Source organism: Physeter macrocephalus, chromosome 18 (genome assembly GCF_002837175.3).
Source record: "Physeter macrocephalus isolate SW-GA chromosome 18, ASM283717v5, whole genome shotgun sequence".
Taxonomy (NCBI): domain Eukaryota; kingdom Metazoa; phylum Chordata; class Mammalia; order Artiodactyla; family Physeteridae; genus Physeter; species Physeter macrocephalus.
In genome coordinates this window covers 35,156,538-35,174,477 of record NC_041231.1, presented here as the reverse complement: position 1 = coordinate 35,174,477, position 17,940 = coordinate 35,156,538, and the positions used below count along the sequence as shown (strand labels likewise).

General features: G+C 36.4%; 1 protein-coding gene across 15 annotated transcripts in view; it reads right to left on the bottom strand.

Moving 5' to 3' along the window:
* CFAP20DC (CFAP20 domain containing) overlaps positions 1-17,940 on the bottom strand; it is a 297,986-nt gene that overhangs the window by 194,181 nt on the left and 85,865 nt on the right. For all 15 annotated transcript variants that reach the window (XM_024124132.3, XM_028479359.2, XM_028479361.2 and 12 more), the window contains one exon: positions 8,733-8,847. In XM_024124132.3, coding sequence (XP_023979900.1) covers positions 8,733-8,847 — 115 coding nt within the window. The remainder of the gene's footprint in view (positions 1-8,732; positions 8,848-17,940) is intronic.

Here is a 17,940-nt window from a genome sequence, read left to right as displayed (position 1 = left end):
TTTTGGATTTTGTTGTCTTTCTTAAGAGTCCTAAAGATGATCCAGGTGGAAGTTTATTTGCAGATCATCTTGATCTTTTGATGTGAGTTTTTATATTTGTTAGGTCAGGTCTATGGTGACCTTTTCTCCAGGACTAGATAAGTTCCATTTCTAAGTAATATTGTCTTTCTGGAGTTTCTCCTGTATGTGTTCAGTGATACCTCTTCACTCTGGCCAGAACTTGACTATCTCCTAGCCCTGTGTGTCACAGCTGCTTAGTAGGTGTTCTTTCCCCAGGGGCTGGTCTGTGATTACTTCATGGGGTCCTACTGTAAGCATGAACAAAGGTTCAAGAAGACCCTGATGCATATTTCTGAAGCTCCTCTCAGATACACTAACCTACAAATTCTGGCTACCTCAGTCTCAGTCATCCTCAACTCTGATCTCTGTCTCTATTCAGCAAGATGCCATGCTCTGTCTGGGCTCCCATCTCTGCACTGCAGTCCAGAATGGGCCTTCAGAAAGCTTGAGAATATAGGACTCATCTCATTTGTTTCTGTTTTAAAAGTATGTTGCCTGCTATCCAAATGGCTGAAAAGTTTTATTTCAAATATTTTTTCCAGTTTTATATTTGTTTACAGTAGGAAAGACAGTTTGATACCAGATATTCTGTCATGGTCAGAAACAGCAATCTAAGCAGTCATTTAAGCTCCTACAGGATATTTTCCTTGTTGGTAGCACATCTACTTTGCCAATTTCCAGCCCTAGATTAATTCAGTGCCATTTTCTCCCTTTTTTTCACTGATTTAAATCCTGAAGTATCTTTTATATCTGTTCTCCTCTTCTACTTCTTTGCTACTATACTAATTTAGGCTAATATGACTCACCTGGACTTTGCACAGCCTTTTAATTGGTCTCTCTGCCTCTAGCTCTTTTTATTCTGACATTGTACTCATTTTCCAGAATACAGATAATATTGTGAAACTTCTCCACGTTAAAATTTAAGAAGAAATCTCTAATGGACTAAAAATTTAAATTTCTTATAATGGGTTTCAAGGCCTTTCATGGTTTCATCTAGTCTTCTTTTCCAGCATGGTGATTCTGTACATTCCCATTATACAACCCAGTTAAGGGATCAAATGTGACACGAACTTCCATGCTTTTATTTGTGTGTATTCACAATTTAGCACAAATATCGCCACTTATAACAAGCTCCAACTTGGCTAGAAAAGTCTGATATTTTCCTTTAGCAGCATTTGTTTCCTAAGACTAGTTTGGTGTTAACCACTGCCCATCATCATTAACTTGTTTATATGTTTGCCTCCTCTGCCTATTGTAATCTCATGGATGAGAAGACTGTGCACCATTCACCTTTGGATTCACATCTTTTGGCACAGACCTTGGCCTACAGCAGGGGCTCAAAAGGTATTTGTTAATTGAAATAAACTGCAAATTCAGATGTTTATTATGATAACATGTTCACAAATTAATAAACATGGATTCAGGTCAAGAGAAAATAGTAAAATGATAACAATATCAACTAACACTAACTAAGCACTTACTATGGGCTTGGCACTACCTAACCAATAAGGAAACTGAAGCACACAGAGATAACTGACTTGCCCAAGGGCCCACAGACAGGAAGTGACAGCTAGGTTTCAAACCCCTACAGTCTAGCTCTCAAGCCCACATTTTACCTCTAACACTACTCTGCCTGTTCAAGTGATTTGAAAATAGGGTGACCTAAAGCTGGGTAATCATTCATTTTCCAGAACAAATATTTTTATGTAGCTGTCCCTATTTCACATAACCATTCAGGGTTAACAGAGAAAAGCATGAAACTGCTCCTTTTCCCAAATCTCTTCAACACCCACATTAGACAGGTGAGTAGAGAGAGTGAAAAACAAGTATTATTAAATGATATGCACATGAAAACATTTACAAACCCTCAAATAAGTACCACAGACACTACAGTGGATTCTAGGTTAGAATGACTTCATTGAGAGACATTCTCTAATTATGTCTTAAATATACATCTAAAAAAATCTGCCTCCTCCATTCTCTGTTCATTCAATGGCACTTAAGAAATTAAATACTGTTAAGAACCAAAAATTTCCAAATCATTGGCTCTATGGGAAAAATGATCTTTGAGGGGAAACTTTAAAAACATTATGCCACACTTTCAGTTTGTAATAAAATCTATAACATATTCCGTCAGAGTTGTGGTTCAAGAAAGTACAACTCCTAAAGAGTAATTCTATCTATCTAAATGACAACACTGGGTATTTAAGTGGTAAAGGTTACTAAAAGAATTTGGCATTGTAATTTATCATACTACTTTGTTATATCTCCAATGAAAGATTCATTCTCAGCAATATCTCATACCTGAACTTCCTATTCAAATGGAATTAAATTCACTGTACATTAATACATACTTTGGTGGCAAGACATTGATGTTCATCTGATACCATCACCAACTGACTGAAATTATATTAAAGAAGAAGTAAGATTGATTTCAGTGAGTCTTGACTAAGTGGCTACCCCCACTATTTAATTGATGGTTATTAATTTTTAAAACTGTTCTTGTCATTGAAAACCTAAATTAAAAGTATAAATTTTTATAATTTAAATGTTAAAATGAATCCATCATAATTAAGAATAACATGAAAAATACAATTTTTTATTTGAAAGGTTGAACATTCTATGGTAACTGGAACAGTAAGTGGCCTCTAAATAAATATTCATGTTGGTGTGGCTATAAAAATATTAACTTTATTTGCTGCCTCTGGTTATGTGAAGGCTTTAGCTAAAGAACCAAGGCAAAGTGGACCATTTGGCAATTATCCTCTAAATCAGGGGGTGCAAACTATATGCCTAGAGGGCCATGGCAGGTCACTTAAATGAGTGAAGCAGGAAGGGTCTGACTGCACCCACATCCTTATGAGTGGAGAGGACTGAACTTCACAGGAGAGTTTAAAGCTCCATTAAAAGTGTGCAGTTGCCACTCTGCTCTAGCTGACTGCTTGCTGTGCAAGAAAGCAGACTCAATGTGAACTTCTGATTTTTTTAAAAAAGAGGTCAGAAATTTTCTGTGAAATCTCCTGATTTACAAATGTTAGCTGAAGTGCTTTTAAAATACTGTATGTTGAGGTTTATCACCAAAATATCTATGGCTCTTAAAAAGTAGAACGAAGTGAAGAGTGCTTTGGCAAAAAGCACAGAACTGAGGCCAACATCACACCAACAGCAGGGAGGACCCCAGGCATGGCATTTTAAATGGGTGGAGGGCTCTCTGTCACTTTGCTGCTCCCTTAAACAAGACTCAGCTTTAATTCAATAAGGGCTCATTTGGAATAGACTATGTTAGCAATGGAAAGGAAAGACCCTCCCTCTGCTGCTGTAGCATCTCCTGGATTGGGAGGAAAATGAGGGGAAATGAGAGCAAGTATTAGAACCGAGTTTCTTAATATTTGCTTGAGTACTCCTGGACATTTATGGAATAGGCAGGCACATTTAGAAAGCTTATACAATTTGTCCATGATAAACTCATTCTTTTATCTCCCAAGTCAGGAGGCACATTAAGACTTGTCAATTTGTTCAACAAACATTTATTGAGCACTTACTATTTGCCATGTACATAGAGACTAGGGATAAAAACCAAATGAGTCATGCTTACAGCCTAAAAGGGGAGACAGGTAAGTAAACAGATGATTAAAGTGCAGGGTGAAGAAATGTTATAAGAATTATGAATTTGTGAATGGTAATGATGCGCTGTACCCAAAATGTCTAATCAATCAGCAGAGGGAAAATCATGGAGAGTGCCCTGGAAGAAGTAGCACCTAAAGAGCAAAAAGGAGATATAATCCTTATTTAAAGCTTGGTCCATGCCAGGCATTGTTCTAATAGCCTTATGTTTATTAACTCATGTAAATTCCCACAACAACCTTAGTAGTATGCATACCTCATATTATCTGCATTTTATAAATGAGGAAAATGAACACAGGAACTTGCACAGGGTCACATAACTAGTAAGTGTCAGAACTCAGATGCCATGCTCTTAACTCCTATGTATTATTTACATGTTTATATTTCACAAAATATAGAATAATTAGGACATACTATAAGTAGTTATGATTAGATGATTTCATTGGGATGGGGAACACTATAGAAACAAATACCTTGTCTTTGCTTAGGACTGCCTTGAATTACGTGAGCACTTTTTCTAGATTCAAGACAAGTTCTAGATATTTTGCTTTTCGAAATTTAGCATGAGCTGAAGTCACCTAAGATATAGACACCGGTTTGATTTTTTCACAGTAGGATTTTTTTTTAAAACAACTACATGTAATTTTCATGCCTGCATCTCCTTTCTTTTATATTTTCTATTGAGCTGTCTCACTGGGGATAAGAAGATGAGGTAGATAGATGAGCTAAGACACACTGCCCCACAGGGCCTATTACAGCTATTTTCTTTTTAGTTTAAATAGTACATTTCTTATGTCATTAGACACCTGGCACTGCTAGCACATATTCCTCTTAAAGACTCATTTATTAAATATGAAAGATTGTTCAATGAAGTTTACTTCCTATCTCAGCAAGATATTTGTGTGGTTTACTTTTAACAGACAATATTTTATTTTCAGATATTGTATTCCCACAAATGTCACAGGATGAAGGGTACACTGTGTGTGTGTGTGTGTGTGTGTGTGTGTGTGTGTGTGTGTGTGTCTGTGTGTGTGTGAAGATTATAGCCAGGTACAGAATGATCAGTTCAGATTTTAATATGATATCCAGAAACTTCAGAGTTAGTTAACTGACAAGGGTGACTGAACTCACAAAAGCAAGGTAATGACAAACCTGATTTATTAACCACACACAGAATAGTGTATTAGTCTCATATATGGTTTAGCTCTTGGAAACCACCTAACACTCTACTCTAAACAATCTTAGATAAATAAGGAAATCATACCTAAATATAAAAGGATGAATATAATTTGATTTGTAAGGCACTAATACACTTCCTTAACATCTTAAATGATTTAACTTTAATAACTGAAGTATTTGCATTTAATCTTTGTGCATTTATGAGTGTTTAGTACACAATGAATTAAAATAGTTCTACTGCAAACAGAAACCATCAATTTATTCTCTCAGCAAGATATTTGTGTGGTTTACTTTTAACAGACAATATTTTATTTTCAGATATTGTATTCCCACAAATGCCACAGGATGAAGGGTACACTGTGTGTGTGTGTGTGTGTGTGTGTGTGTGTGTCTGTGTGTGTGTGAAGATTATAGCCAGGTACAGAATGATCAGTTCAGATTTTAATATGATATCCAGAAACTTCACAGTTAGTTAACTGACAAGGGTGACTGAACTCACAAAAGCAAGGTAATGACAAACCTGATTTATTAACCACACACAGAATAGTGTATTAGTCTCATATATGGTTTAGCTCTTGGAAACCACCTAACACTCTACTCTAAACAATCTTAGATAAATAAGGAAATCATACCTAAATATAAGAGGATGAATATAATTTGATTTGTAAGGCACTAATACACTTCCTTAACATCTTAAATGATTTAACTTTAATAACTGAAGTATTTGCATTTAATCTTTGTGCATTTATGAGTGTTTAGTACACAATGAATTAAAATAGTTCTACTGCAAACAGAAACCATCAATTTATTCCAAAATCCAGCACCTATCTGTTACTGGGCTCAGTCTCCAGGTTTTCCAGACTCAAAATCTCAAAGTTATCTTTGATTCCTCCCCTCTATTTATACCTACTTGAACATGAAGCCCAGGGGATAAGCCTACTGAAAGCAATGGTCAGGATGCTCTCATGTCTCCATCTTCCATTCGCACGGCCCACTGTCCTGACTCCTTCCTCATACACCAAAACTTGTCAGTGAAGTTACTAATGGCCTCCTGATTGCCACATCCCAAATACTTTCACATCTTGACATTTTCTCTTACCAAAACTTCCTTGGTTTCTACCACACTTTACTTTGCTTCATGATTCACATCACTTTCTCATTGTTGCCCTGTCTCCTTCATGGATTCTTCTTCCTTTGCCCATCCTTTTTCTTGGGTAGGCCCTTGCATTTCCTCCTCTAGCCTCTTTTGTTGCTGTTGTTGCCATTCTTACTCTCTCTGCAGGCAGGCAATTTCATCATTCTCATGACTTTAAGTGCCACCTGTATGCTGAAGAAGCCCAAATATCCAGCTCATACCTCTCTCTAGGACTCTAACATACATGTACCTCCCAAATTCTCAATCTGAATGTCTCAGACTCTTTTATCAACATTTCCATCTTCCCTTTCTAACCTTGCTCTTTCTCCTGGATTTCTATGTATTGATTCTGTCACCAGTCATCCAAAGTAGAAAGTCAACTGAGAGTCATCCTTGACTTTTCCTTCTTCTTCATTTCTGACATCTAATTAATCTTCAATTAAAATTTTTAGTTATTTTTCAACTCTGTTTCCTCATCTCCACTCTGATTTCTATTTTCCACCTTTAGGACTCATCTCTCTTACACCTATATCATTCATCTACTCATCCATCCACTTACATGATTATTGAGTGCCTAGGAGGAGCCAGGTACTGCTCTAGGCACTGGGGATACGAGTGACAAAATGACACAAAACCCCTCTTACCTTCTTGTGACAATTGCACTGACTTTCTAACTGGTCCTGCTGGCCTCCAGTCTCATCTTTCCCATCCATCCTCCAAAGCGATGTTCTATGTAAAATGCAAATCTGACCATGTCCCCCTGCTGCAAGCCCTTCAAAAGCTCCCTATCACCTATGAGATAAAAGTCCAGGCTTCCTGCCTATAAATATAAGGCCTACCAGGAGGTTGCCCTGTTTTCTTCTCCAGCCTTACTACTTCCCTACTATTCTGGTCTCTCCTCAGCAACACTAGATTATTGGACGTGCCTACACATCTCATGCAGCTACTCTTAATGCTACTCTTTCTGTTCTAGGAATACCACCCCTACTTGAACTGGTTAGTGCCTTCTCTCTTCTTCTTCTAATCTTTCAAGGCCCAGCTCAGGCATCCCCTTCTTCAGAAGCCCTTCTCTGATCACTCCCCTGGTGCTCCATAGTTCACTGTGGGTCCTGCTCTCGCAGCATGTACCACATGATATGGAAAAGGTCTGTTTAAATATGTCTTAGCTCATTGGACCATAAGCTTCTGATGTTACCTTACATCCATTCCTCTATTGCTACTGCCCTAGTCCTCATTAACCCTAATCTGAAGTACTGCAAATGTTCTCTCCATCTCCATTTTCCAGCCCCTCTAAGCCATTCCAAATGTCACTAACAGATTAATCTTCCCAAAGCATAGAACTGACTGTATGTTCCTCTCCAAACCAAAAGCTTTAATGGCTTCCTTTTCTCTGCTAAAGTGGCTCCCAAAGAGTGGAATATGCACCGTTTGTGAAATGGTTTTAGATGGTACGTGGGCATGGCATTAAATGACTACAGATCACAGAATAAAAATTTCCCTCCATCAGTTTTCTTTCAATCCTAATTATGCCCAAGGAAAAGCTTGAACATGTATCTAACTCTTGATAAACTCTTGTTAATAAAGAGCAGGCCTCAGGACAGAACCCTAAACAGGAAACAGTACTCAGCTAGACTTTGAAATACTATTTTGTTTTCAGTATCTCTATTGTTATGGTTAATTTTTATTTCTGGCAAGTTATACTGGTTTTCCATTTGTAAGTGTGATATAAAGTTTTTTTAAAAAAATAAATTTATTTAAGTCAAAAAAGGCTGAGTTGGTTTAAAGGAGAGTATTATGTACATACTGGAACAGGTAGTCCACAAACATGGTAAAGTCATGAGAGTAGTATTGAAATGACTAACATTTGAGAAAGACTAGTCAGTCGTATCAGGCCCAAACTTATTAGCCTGTAACCTACGGCTTACCTACTTATATATTATGCTGCCCTAGGTCTCAGAGGTTACACAAATCTCCCAACTTATATCAGGCTCTTGGATTACAAAACTGAGGTTTCCTTAAGGCTATTTAAAAAAATCTGGCAACAATGATGAATCATTCTCTGTTCTCCAAATATGTGCCACTTTCCAGCCTCTATGCTTCTACTCATGCTGTTCCTTCTGCTTGGAATGCTCGGTTTTTCATTTCTACCTGTTGAAATTCTACAGTCCTTCAAAGTCCATGCCAAGTGCAATCTCCTTCATGAAGCCTTTCCTTGTCCTGCAGTCAGATGGATCTCTTTCCCTTTCACTGTACCAATAGCACTTACTCTCTCTACTGTGCTTCCAATCACAGTTTTGGTGATATTCTAGATATTCAAACAATTATATTCTCCCACCTAGTAGATCTTAAGCTCTTTCACTGGAAGGAAAAGAAGAGTATAAATTTCTATTCTTTTTTTTTTTTTTTTTTTTTTTTTGCGGTACGCGGGCCTCTCACTGCTGACTGCTGTGGCCTCTCCCATTGCGGAGCACAGGCTCCGGATGCGCAGGCTCAGCGGCCATGGCTCACGGGCCCAGCTGCTCCGTGGCATGTGGGATCTTCCCGGACCGGGGCACGAACCCGCGTCCCCTGCATCGGCAGGCGGACTCTCAACCACTGCGCCACCAGGGAAGCCCTCTATTCATTTTTAATACCACCATGGAACTTAACAGAATGCCTCATACACAAAGTAAGGCCCAGAATTAATATTTGCTGAAATAAATTTAATATTTTAAGCAATATTCATGACACTTACGATTTTGCGTTTGATCATGAAGAGTGGGATTTTTGCATGAAGAGGGGTTGAGGACAGTTCCTTATGGACTGTTGATAAATACAATCTTCTTTTTATGTTCATTAAATCAGTAATTCTGAAAAAAGAGAGAGGAGAGAAGAGAAGATTCCCATCAATATAATAACCACACTTCTTTGGATAATCATCAAAATAATATAATTTATTATATAGGCCCTTTCCAACAGGGAGATCAAACACAGAATTTAAAAATTGCCTTTTTCTTTGAAGAAGTAATAAAATTTCTTCCTTAAGTTCAAAGTGTTCACAAGCCTGAGTGTATAAATTCACTTAATATGCTAATTTATTCCAATACTCTACCTTATATTTCCAGTCTTCCAGCCTATAAAAAAATTCAATTTGTATGAACTGAGAAACTGCTAGCCTTTAATAACCATGCTTGTTCCAGCTCTTTAAGCTTGTGTTATCTTGGGACATACTGTCACCTACTAAATAGGAAAACATTATGGGTTTCTTTCTCTAAAAATGCACCTGTCATTTTATATACGCTCTTAGTCTGCTTATAGACAGACACAAAACGCTGAATGTCGGTTTCACTTTCCAAGCACATATCTTCGAACCAGAATTATAATACACAAGTTTATTGCTCACTACTCAGGTCAACCTGCAGTGATACCAAGGACACTGAATTTGAACATCTTTAATAGATTTAGACCACAGCCATGATCACAAAGATTAGGTTTGCTTCAAATTGATAGAGGCTAATTTTTATGTTCTGCTTCCTTTAGGTCTCAGGGGTAACACAAAAGGCTTAAAATCTTCAAACCTGTCTCATGCTGCTATATTGAAGAATTGATGCTTCCTTAAAAACTGTCTTTTTATTGGAGAAGAGTGGTATTTCCCCCATTTTTTAGCAACTTTGTCTAGGTGTACTAATTGCTAATATTCTACAATTAGTAATTCCTCAAGAAGACATTTCATTCAAATATACTGCTACCAATATTTACAGTGTAATTAACTATAGTGTAAATCAACACAGCCTTCTCCAGAGCTCTTCCTTGCCTCCTATTTGCACTTTTCTAATCTCATTTCTTTCCTCTAAAATACAAACACATATTTTTTTCTGTAGAAAAACTATCATTGAACAATGTTAAGAGTAAGTACAGCAAAAATTAGGTGACATGATTTCAAATATGCCCCAGACCTAAAAATTCTACCCTACCTGCACTAAAAAATATAATAATAAAAAAAAAAGGTTCTGATGAACCTAGGAGCAGGACAGGAATAAAGACACAGACGTAGAGAATGGACTTGAAGACACGGGGAGGGGGAAGGGTAAGCTAGGACTAAGTGGGAGAGCAGCATTGATATATATACACTACCAAGTGTAAAACAGATATCTAGTGGGAAGCAGTTGCATAGCACAGGGAGATCAGCTTGGTGCTTTGTGACCACCTAGAGGGGTGGGATAGGGAGGGTGGGAGGGAGGCTTAAGAGGGAGGAGATATGGGGATATATGTATACATATAGCTGATTCACTTTGCTATACAGCAGCAACTAACACAGCATTGTAAAGCAGTTATACTCCAATAAAGATGTTGAAAAAAAAAAAGCAATAAAGCCTTTCAATCCATGGTCAGATGTAAGGTTTAAAGTGCAAAAGTGTTAACACTACTGAAGCTTTACACTTACATGTATAAGTAAATGTAGAATATTTGCCCTAAGGTAGTGTCTTCAAAGTGGGATGAGCACATGGGAGAGGAGGAAAATATTAGAACCATCTTTCATACCATCCTTTTAAAATGTTGTATTTGTTTCATTACATATACAGTACAGCAACATATTTATATATGTTTGAAATAAATAAATGTACCCATGTGGTTAGTGTGCTCAAACATTTTACCAATAGGATTCAGGATCAAATATGTCTGGAAGGCGTTGTCATAAGGGATGCTATTAAGTTGCTTCTGTAAGAAGTTCTGATTAGGAAATAAAAGGAAAGACTATATAGCGATTCTGGAAAGTAACAGAGAACAAAAAATTCCCTTGCATCAAACAAAATGTTTGATTGCAACAACCAAAAACTTACGTGAGACAGTTTTGTTAAGGTTTGCTTTGCTCGGAGGGATAAGACTATGTCATTTTCATTTGAATTGGTATAAGGACCGAACTCCAAACAGAGGAACATCTGAGTATAGTCCCATTTTATCAACACATGGAACAATAGGAAATTCATTCCTTCATTCACTCACATATTCAACAAATAATCCCTGAGCTAAGCAACATCCTGGGAATATACTGGGGAATACAACAGTGAAAAGGTCAAGGTCTCTACCCTCCAGGAGCTTTTATTCTAGTGGAAAAGGCAGGTGAATAAAGTATAAAGAGACAAAATAAATGCACGTTATCCTAAATGCAATGAAGGAAACAAAAAAGAGACTGAACTAGAAAATAACAAGAAATGAACTACTTCAGACAGTAAAGCCAGCAGGGCTAGGAATTAATAGGTAAGGGAGGGACATGAGGTAGAAAGGAGTGGTAAGACCCAAATCACGCAGGGCCTTTATGCTAAGGTAAGGGGTTTATAAATTTATTGTGCACAATAGGAAGCTAAAAGAGGGTCAACATTCTACCATGCATGATGAATGGATATCATAAAAATAAACATATATGGTCTCTTTTATTTATTGGGGTAAGATTTGAGTAACTGATATGTACAGGTTTTAGTGTTCAATCTCATGTATTTTGGTAAATGTGTATACCCATGTAATCACCACTCCAAATAAAACATAAAACATTTCCATTACCCTAGAAAAGTTCCCTCCTGGTCCCTTTTAGTCAGTTCTCACTCCTGATTTTTATCACCATAGATGAATTTTGTCTGTTCTTGAACTTCTTATAAATGGACTGATGTAGAATATACTCTTTTGTGACTGGCTTCTTCCATTTAACATGAAGTGTTTGAGAGTCATCCATGTTGTAGTATGAGTCAATAATTCTTTTTTTAAATTGCTGAGTCTTGTATGGCAATACAACAATTTATTTATTCATTTTCCTGTTGATGAACATTTGTTTCCAGTATTGGTTTTTTATGAATAAAGCCTGTGTGACTATCTATGCTTGAAGAGTCTTCTTGTGGATATGTCTTTTCATTCTCTTGAAAAGCAGGAATGGGATTTCTGGGTCATTGGGGAAGATATATGTATAACTTTATAGAAACAGTTCTCCAAAGTGACTGCAGTGGTTCCACATCCTCACCAAGTTTTGGTGCTATCAGACTTTAATGTTAGCCAATTCTAGTGGGTATGAAATGGATACCATTGTGATTTTATTTGCATTTCTCTTACGAATAATGACATTGAATGCTTTTATATGTGTTTACTGGTATGTCTTGTGAAATATCTGTTAGGTCTTTTACTCAGTATTTTTTTTTTTTAAATCCTACTTGATGCTTTTCTCCTGTTTCCCACCCTGTTTTTTAAATCTTTAACGTAGAGCAGTTTGCAGATGTTTCTCCCTGGCTCCTTGATCCCGAAGATTATTATTATTATTATTTTAAAAATTTATTTACTTATTTATTTTTTTGGCTGTGTCGGGTCTTCATTTCTGTGCGAAGGCTTTCTCTAGTTGCGGCGAGCGGGGGCCACTCTTCACCGCAATGTGCGGGCCTCTCACTGTCGCGGCCTCTCTTGTTGCAGAGCACAGGCTCCAGATGCGCAGGCTCAGTAGCTGTGGCTCACGGGGCCCAGTTGCTCCGCGGCATGTGGGATCTTCCCAGACCAGGGCTCGAACCCGTGTCCCCTGCATTGGCAGGCAGATTCTCAACCACTGCGCCACCAGGGAAGCCCCCCTTTTACTCAATTTTTATTGGTTGGTTCCTTATTATAATTCTAAGAGTTCTTTACATATTTTAGATACACGTCCTTTGTCAGATATATCTATATCTATATCTATAGTGAGTATTTACTTGCCTGTTATCTTAATGGTATCTTTTAAAAACTTATTTGGAAATAATCTCTAAGCTAGAGGAAAGTATCAAGAATAGCAAACAGAAGACTCTTATATGCTTTATCTAGATTAGTTTATTGCTTAATGATGACTTTTAATTAGCAGAAGTTTTTAATTTTCATGATGTCCAGTTGATCATTATTTATAGTAGTGCTTTCTGTCTTAAAAAATCCTCACCTAGTCCAAAGTTGCAAAAGTACTCTCCTTTGTTTCCTTCCAGATCTTTATAGCTTTAACATTTAGTTTTTACATTTACATCTACGATCCATCCCACATCAAGTACTTTATACTGTGTGAGGTACTGGGTGTGGTTCTTTTCTTTCTGTATGTTTATTCAGCTGTCCCGGCACCATTTATTAAAGACTCTCCTTTAGTCACTGAAATGCCTTGGTACTCTGTTGAAACTCAATTGACTATAAATGTGTGTGTGTGTGTGTGTGTGTGTGTGTGTGTGTGCACGTGTGTGTCTATTTCTGTACTCTATTGATCCATTTGTTTCATTTATCCATTCTTACACCAATGTTATACTGCTTTGATTACTGTAGATTCACAGTAAGTCTTAAAACTAGGTAAAGAAATTCTTCAACTTGGTTTTGTTCAAGGTTTTTTTGTCCCTTGCTTTTCCATATAAATTTTAGGATCCACTTATCATTTTCTGTTAAAAAAAAAGCTGTTGAGAGTTTAACTTGGATTGTGTCGAATCCATAGATCAATTTAAGGAGAACTATATTGAGTCTTTCAATCTACTTACATGATATATCTCTCCATTTATTTAGGCCTTGTTTAATTTGTTTCACAATGTTTCATAGTTTTCATTTTAGAAGTCTTGCATATGTTTTGTTAAATTTATTTCTAAGTGTTTTATTTTGTGACATGACTGAAAATAAATTTTAAAATTTCATTTACCAGTTGAATGCTACTAGTATATAGAAATGCCACTGATTTTTGGTACATAGACCTTGTTTCCTGTGACCTTACTTAATTCACTCGTGAGTTCTAGTAACTGTTTGGTAGATTCCTGAGAATTTTCTACATATACAATTATGTCTTCAGTAAATAAAGACTTTTGCTTTTTTCAATTTTTATACTTTTTATTTATTTTTTCTTGCATTACTTCCCTGGTTAGGACCTCCAGCATATACTAAACAGAACTGATGGGAGTAGAAAAATCTTGCCTTGTTCCTGATCATAGGGGGAAAGTGTTCACTATGTTTCTATTAAATATGATGTTAGATGTAGGTTTCTTTTTTCAGAGGAAGTTCTCTTCTATTTCTAGCTTTTTGAGAATTTTTTTTAATCATGAAAAGGTGTAGAATTCTGTCAAATGCTTTTTCTGCATTGATTGAGATGATCCTATTGTTTTTCTCCTTTATTCTTTCCATATGTTGAATTATATCAATTGATTTTCAAATGTGAAACCAACCTTGTATATTCTTGGTGTATATTTCAATTGTGCTAGCATTTTTGTTGAGGATTTTTATACCTATGCTCATGAGGGACACTGGTGTGTAATTTTCTTATAATATCTATGTCAGGTTTTGATAACAGAATTTAATCCCATAAAGTGATTTGGGAAGTGTTTACTCCTCTATTGTCTAAAAATTTGTTTAAAATGCTGCTAAATATTCTTTACATATTAATAGAATTAATTTAAGTCTGAAGTTTTCTCCTTGGTAAGATTATGGTTTACACATTCAATTTAATAGATTTACATACAGGGCTATTCACATTTCTAATTTTTCTTGTTTCAGTTTTGATAAGCTGTGATTTTCTTTTAAGGCTACTGAGCTTATTGCCATAAATTCCCTTTATGTAGGATCAGCAGGATCTGTAGTGGTATCCCTTCTCTCATTCCTGACACTGCTAATTTGTGACTTCTTTTTTAATTTATCAGTCCTGCTGTGGTTTACCAAGTTCATTCTTTTAAAGAAACAATTTTTGGCTTTGAAAAACTTGTCTATTCTTTGTTTTCAATTTTACTGATTCCTGATTTTATTTTTATTATTTCTTTCCTTCTACTTATTTTGGGTTTAATTTGTTCTTTTTTCCCACTAGCTTCCTAGGATGGGAAGTTAGATCATTAATTTTAAATCTTCCTCTTTTCTCACACAAGCATTTACAACTACAAGCTTTCCTCTAAGCATTATGTTATCTGCATCCCACAAATTCTGATTATGTTGCATTTTAACTTTTATTCAGTTTGAAATATTTTCTAGTTTCTCATATGATTTTTCTTTGAATCTTGGATTACTTAGAAGGGTGCTATTCAATTTCCAAACAGTACAGTTTTTTTCTATATATTGCATTGCTATTGATTTTTAATTTAATTCCATTTTGGTCAGAAAACATACTTGGTAAAGTTTGCTTTTTATTAAGAAAAAAGTAATAAGACACTGTATGACCCAGCATATGACTGGTGAATAGTTTATATGCACTTGAATTTCTTTGATGCTAACATTTTAAAACTTTAAACCATTAAAAACTACTTTCTCTTAAGTCTAGTCAATACTGATCTATCATCTACTGCTCTTTAGGACATTTCTTCATATTTCTGGGCAATTATGGCACCTGAATCACAATTTTCCTCTTCTGTCATAATTCTGGGTGACTTTAAAGAGAACAAGTTTTAATCTAAACCTAAACCTCTTCCACAATGACAACCAATACTTCTATTCCATTTTAGCGACTTAGATGAATACTCCTACTCTGTAGCCAATCATCACTAGAAACTATTCAACTTTTAGGTCTTCTATTCAAATTTTCCTCCTGATTCATTAGTTCATTCAACTAACATTCAGTCAATGCCTTAGTGGCACAGTACAAGGTACTAGAGACATGGAAGTGGCTAAAACATGGAAATCATAGTCTAGTGTGGGTGTAGGGGAAAATAACTATTCTTTTTTTTTATTTATTTATTCTGGGTGACTTTAAAGAGAACAAGTTTTAATCTAAACCTAAACCTCTTCCACAATGACAACCAATACTTCTATTCCATTTTAGCGACTTAGATGAATACTCCTACTCTGTAGCCAATCATCACTAGAAACTATTCAACTTTTAGGTTTTCTATTCAAATTTTCCTCCTGATTCATTAGTTCATTCAACTAACATTCAATCAATGCCTTAGTGGCACAGTACAAGGTACTAGAGACATGGAAGTGGCTAAGACATGGAAATCATAGTCTAGTGTGGGTGTAGGGGAAAATAACTATTCTTAAGTAGCTGTTTTTAGCACATTCCATAGACATTCTCTTATTAAATCTCACATCAATCCTTCACTGCAGGTAGTATATTCATCCTCCATTTTGTAGGTGATGAAACTAGACTCTAGAAACCAAGACAGCTTCTAGTCCATAGATATACAGCTAGTAAGTAGCACAGACAGGTATTAAAACTTGTCTCTATAGAATCCATTGTCATTTCTGTGATAAAACTGTATGTCCACTACTATATCAGGCTGAAGCTCTTTCATTCATTTATGCTGAGTGACTATTTGTCAGACATGTGCTGACAGTGACAAGAGTGCCTGGTTTCTGTCCTTGCAGAACCACAGCCAAATATTTTCAATAGAATACTTGTTTATCAGACAAAAACCATGAATCCTTTCACTTCTCCCCCTTTTTCACTCTTTTAGAACCGTTTTCTGTTCCATTCTGGATTCCAGTTCTGAATCTGATCTTCCAATAGGTAACAAACATGTGCCTTCCAACCACTATACCATGTAAAGCCTCCTGAAAGGGTGATCTCAAAGTTTGCAAGACTGGAATGTAATCTGTTGGAATGTGGTAATTCAACTAAAGAAAAAAATCTACAAAGTATCAGAAGGTTGTCTGCTCAGCACATAATCAGAACAAGTGACTTAGACTACAGTATCTGATACGTACAGTCCCCAAAGGTATTATTATCATTATTAAATATCTATTATTTATTGGGCATTTTCTATATGCCAACACTGTATTAAGCACACTCTATGCATTACCTCACTTAATCTTCCCATAAACCCTACAAGATATCTACTACTATTATTTCTACTTAACAATGAGGAAACTAAGGCTTAGTATGGTTAAGTGACTTTCCTAAAGTCACATATCTATCAGAGTACAGATTTAAACTCAAATCTAATTGATCCCAACATCTACATTGTTAACCACATACTTACTTTCTTCTGGGGCAGGCACTGCCTATAAACATACCCATAGTAGCATAATCTTTGCTCCTGGGGAAAAATATTTAATATCTGATGGCTAAGACTCTTACCCTTCACTGTGTTTGGAAGAAAACAGCCCCAATTTGCCTCTGTGTGTGTGTGTGCGTGTGTGTGTGTGTGTGCGCGCGCACATCTTTTTTCCATTGGCAAATTTTTCCTTTAGATTTGTTTTAAAAAAACCCTCAGATCCAAGAACTATTATCTTACAATTAAAAGCTCAGAGGCTAATCTTACTTTACTCATTTCCATGTTCTTGCAGGTCACTTCACTGTCTCACCACAGGCCTCATATACTTACAATCCTCAGCTATTAGTGAGGACCATCGAGAACGACTGATTGCTTCCTATCCTTAACATCTAGGCTTCATCAGTTCAATTAGCTGTCACATTCTGTCAAAGTCACTTCCCTAATAGTTTCACATCTGTTTCTTCCTTTGGCTTCTACAGCTACAATGCTAGTTCGGATTACTTGTTGCTTTAAATATTCTCCCTTACTAGTCTCTCTATCTCTAATCTTTTATCTTGCAGTCCATTCTTCATGTGGACCAGCCATGGGGGCTGAACATCACGCTTTGGCTCCATTTCCTTCTTTGTCATCCTATAGTCTAAGGAATAAAGTCCAAAATAGAGCTCCCTATCTTGTTATTCAAGGACCTCCAAAATCTGACCCTCAGTCATTACTTCAATATCACCTTTCCCCATGTTCCTCTCCATGTCGTACAAGATGCAAACCAGGGGGATTTCAGAGATATCAGGAGAGAATATCAGAATTGGGGTGGGAGAAAGAGTGGAGATGCAGAATAAAGCTAGGGTTCGGTTGCTGGGAGTCTTAACATGAGATACCAAGAAGATCTCTGTAGGGGAGATACCAAGGCTGTAATTACAAACAGAAAAGGATGGGAAACGGAAGAGCAACATCTAAATCCCCACCATGTGCCAGAGCCTGTACATCATTTCACCAGTGTTATTTCATTTATTCCCCTCAACTGCTCTTTTT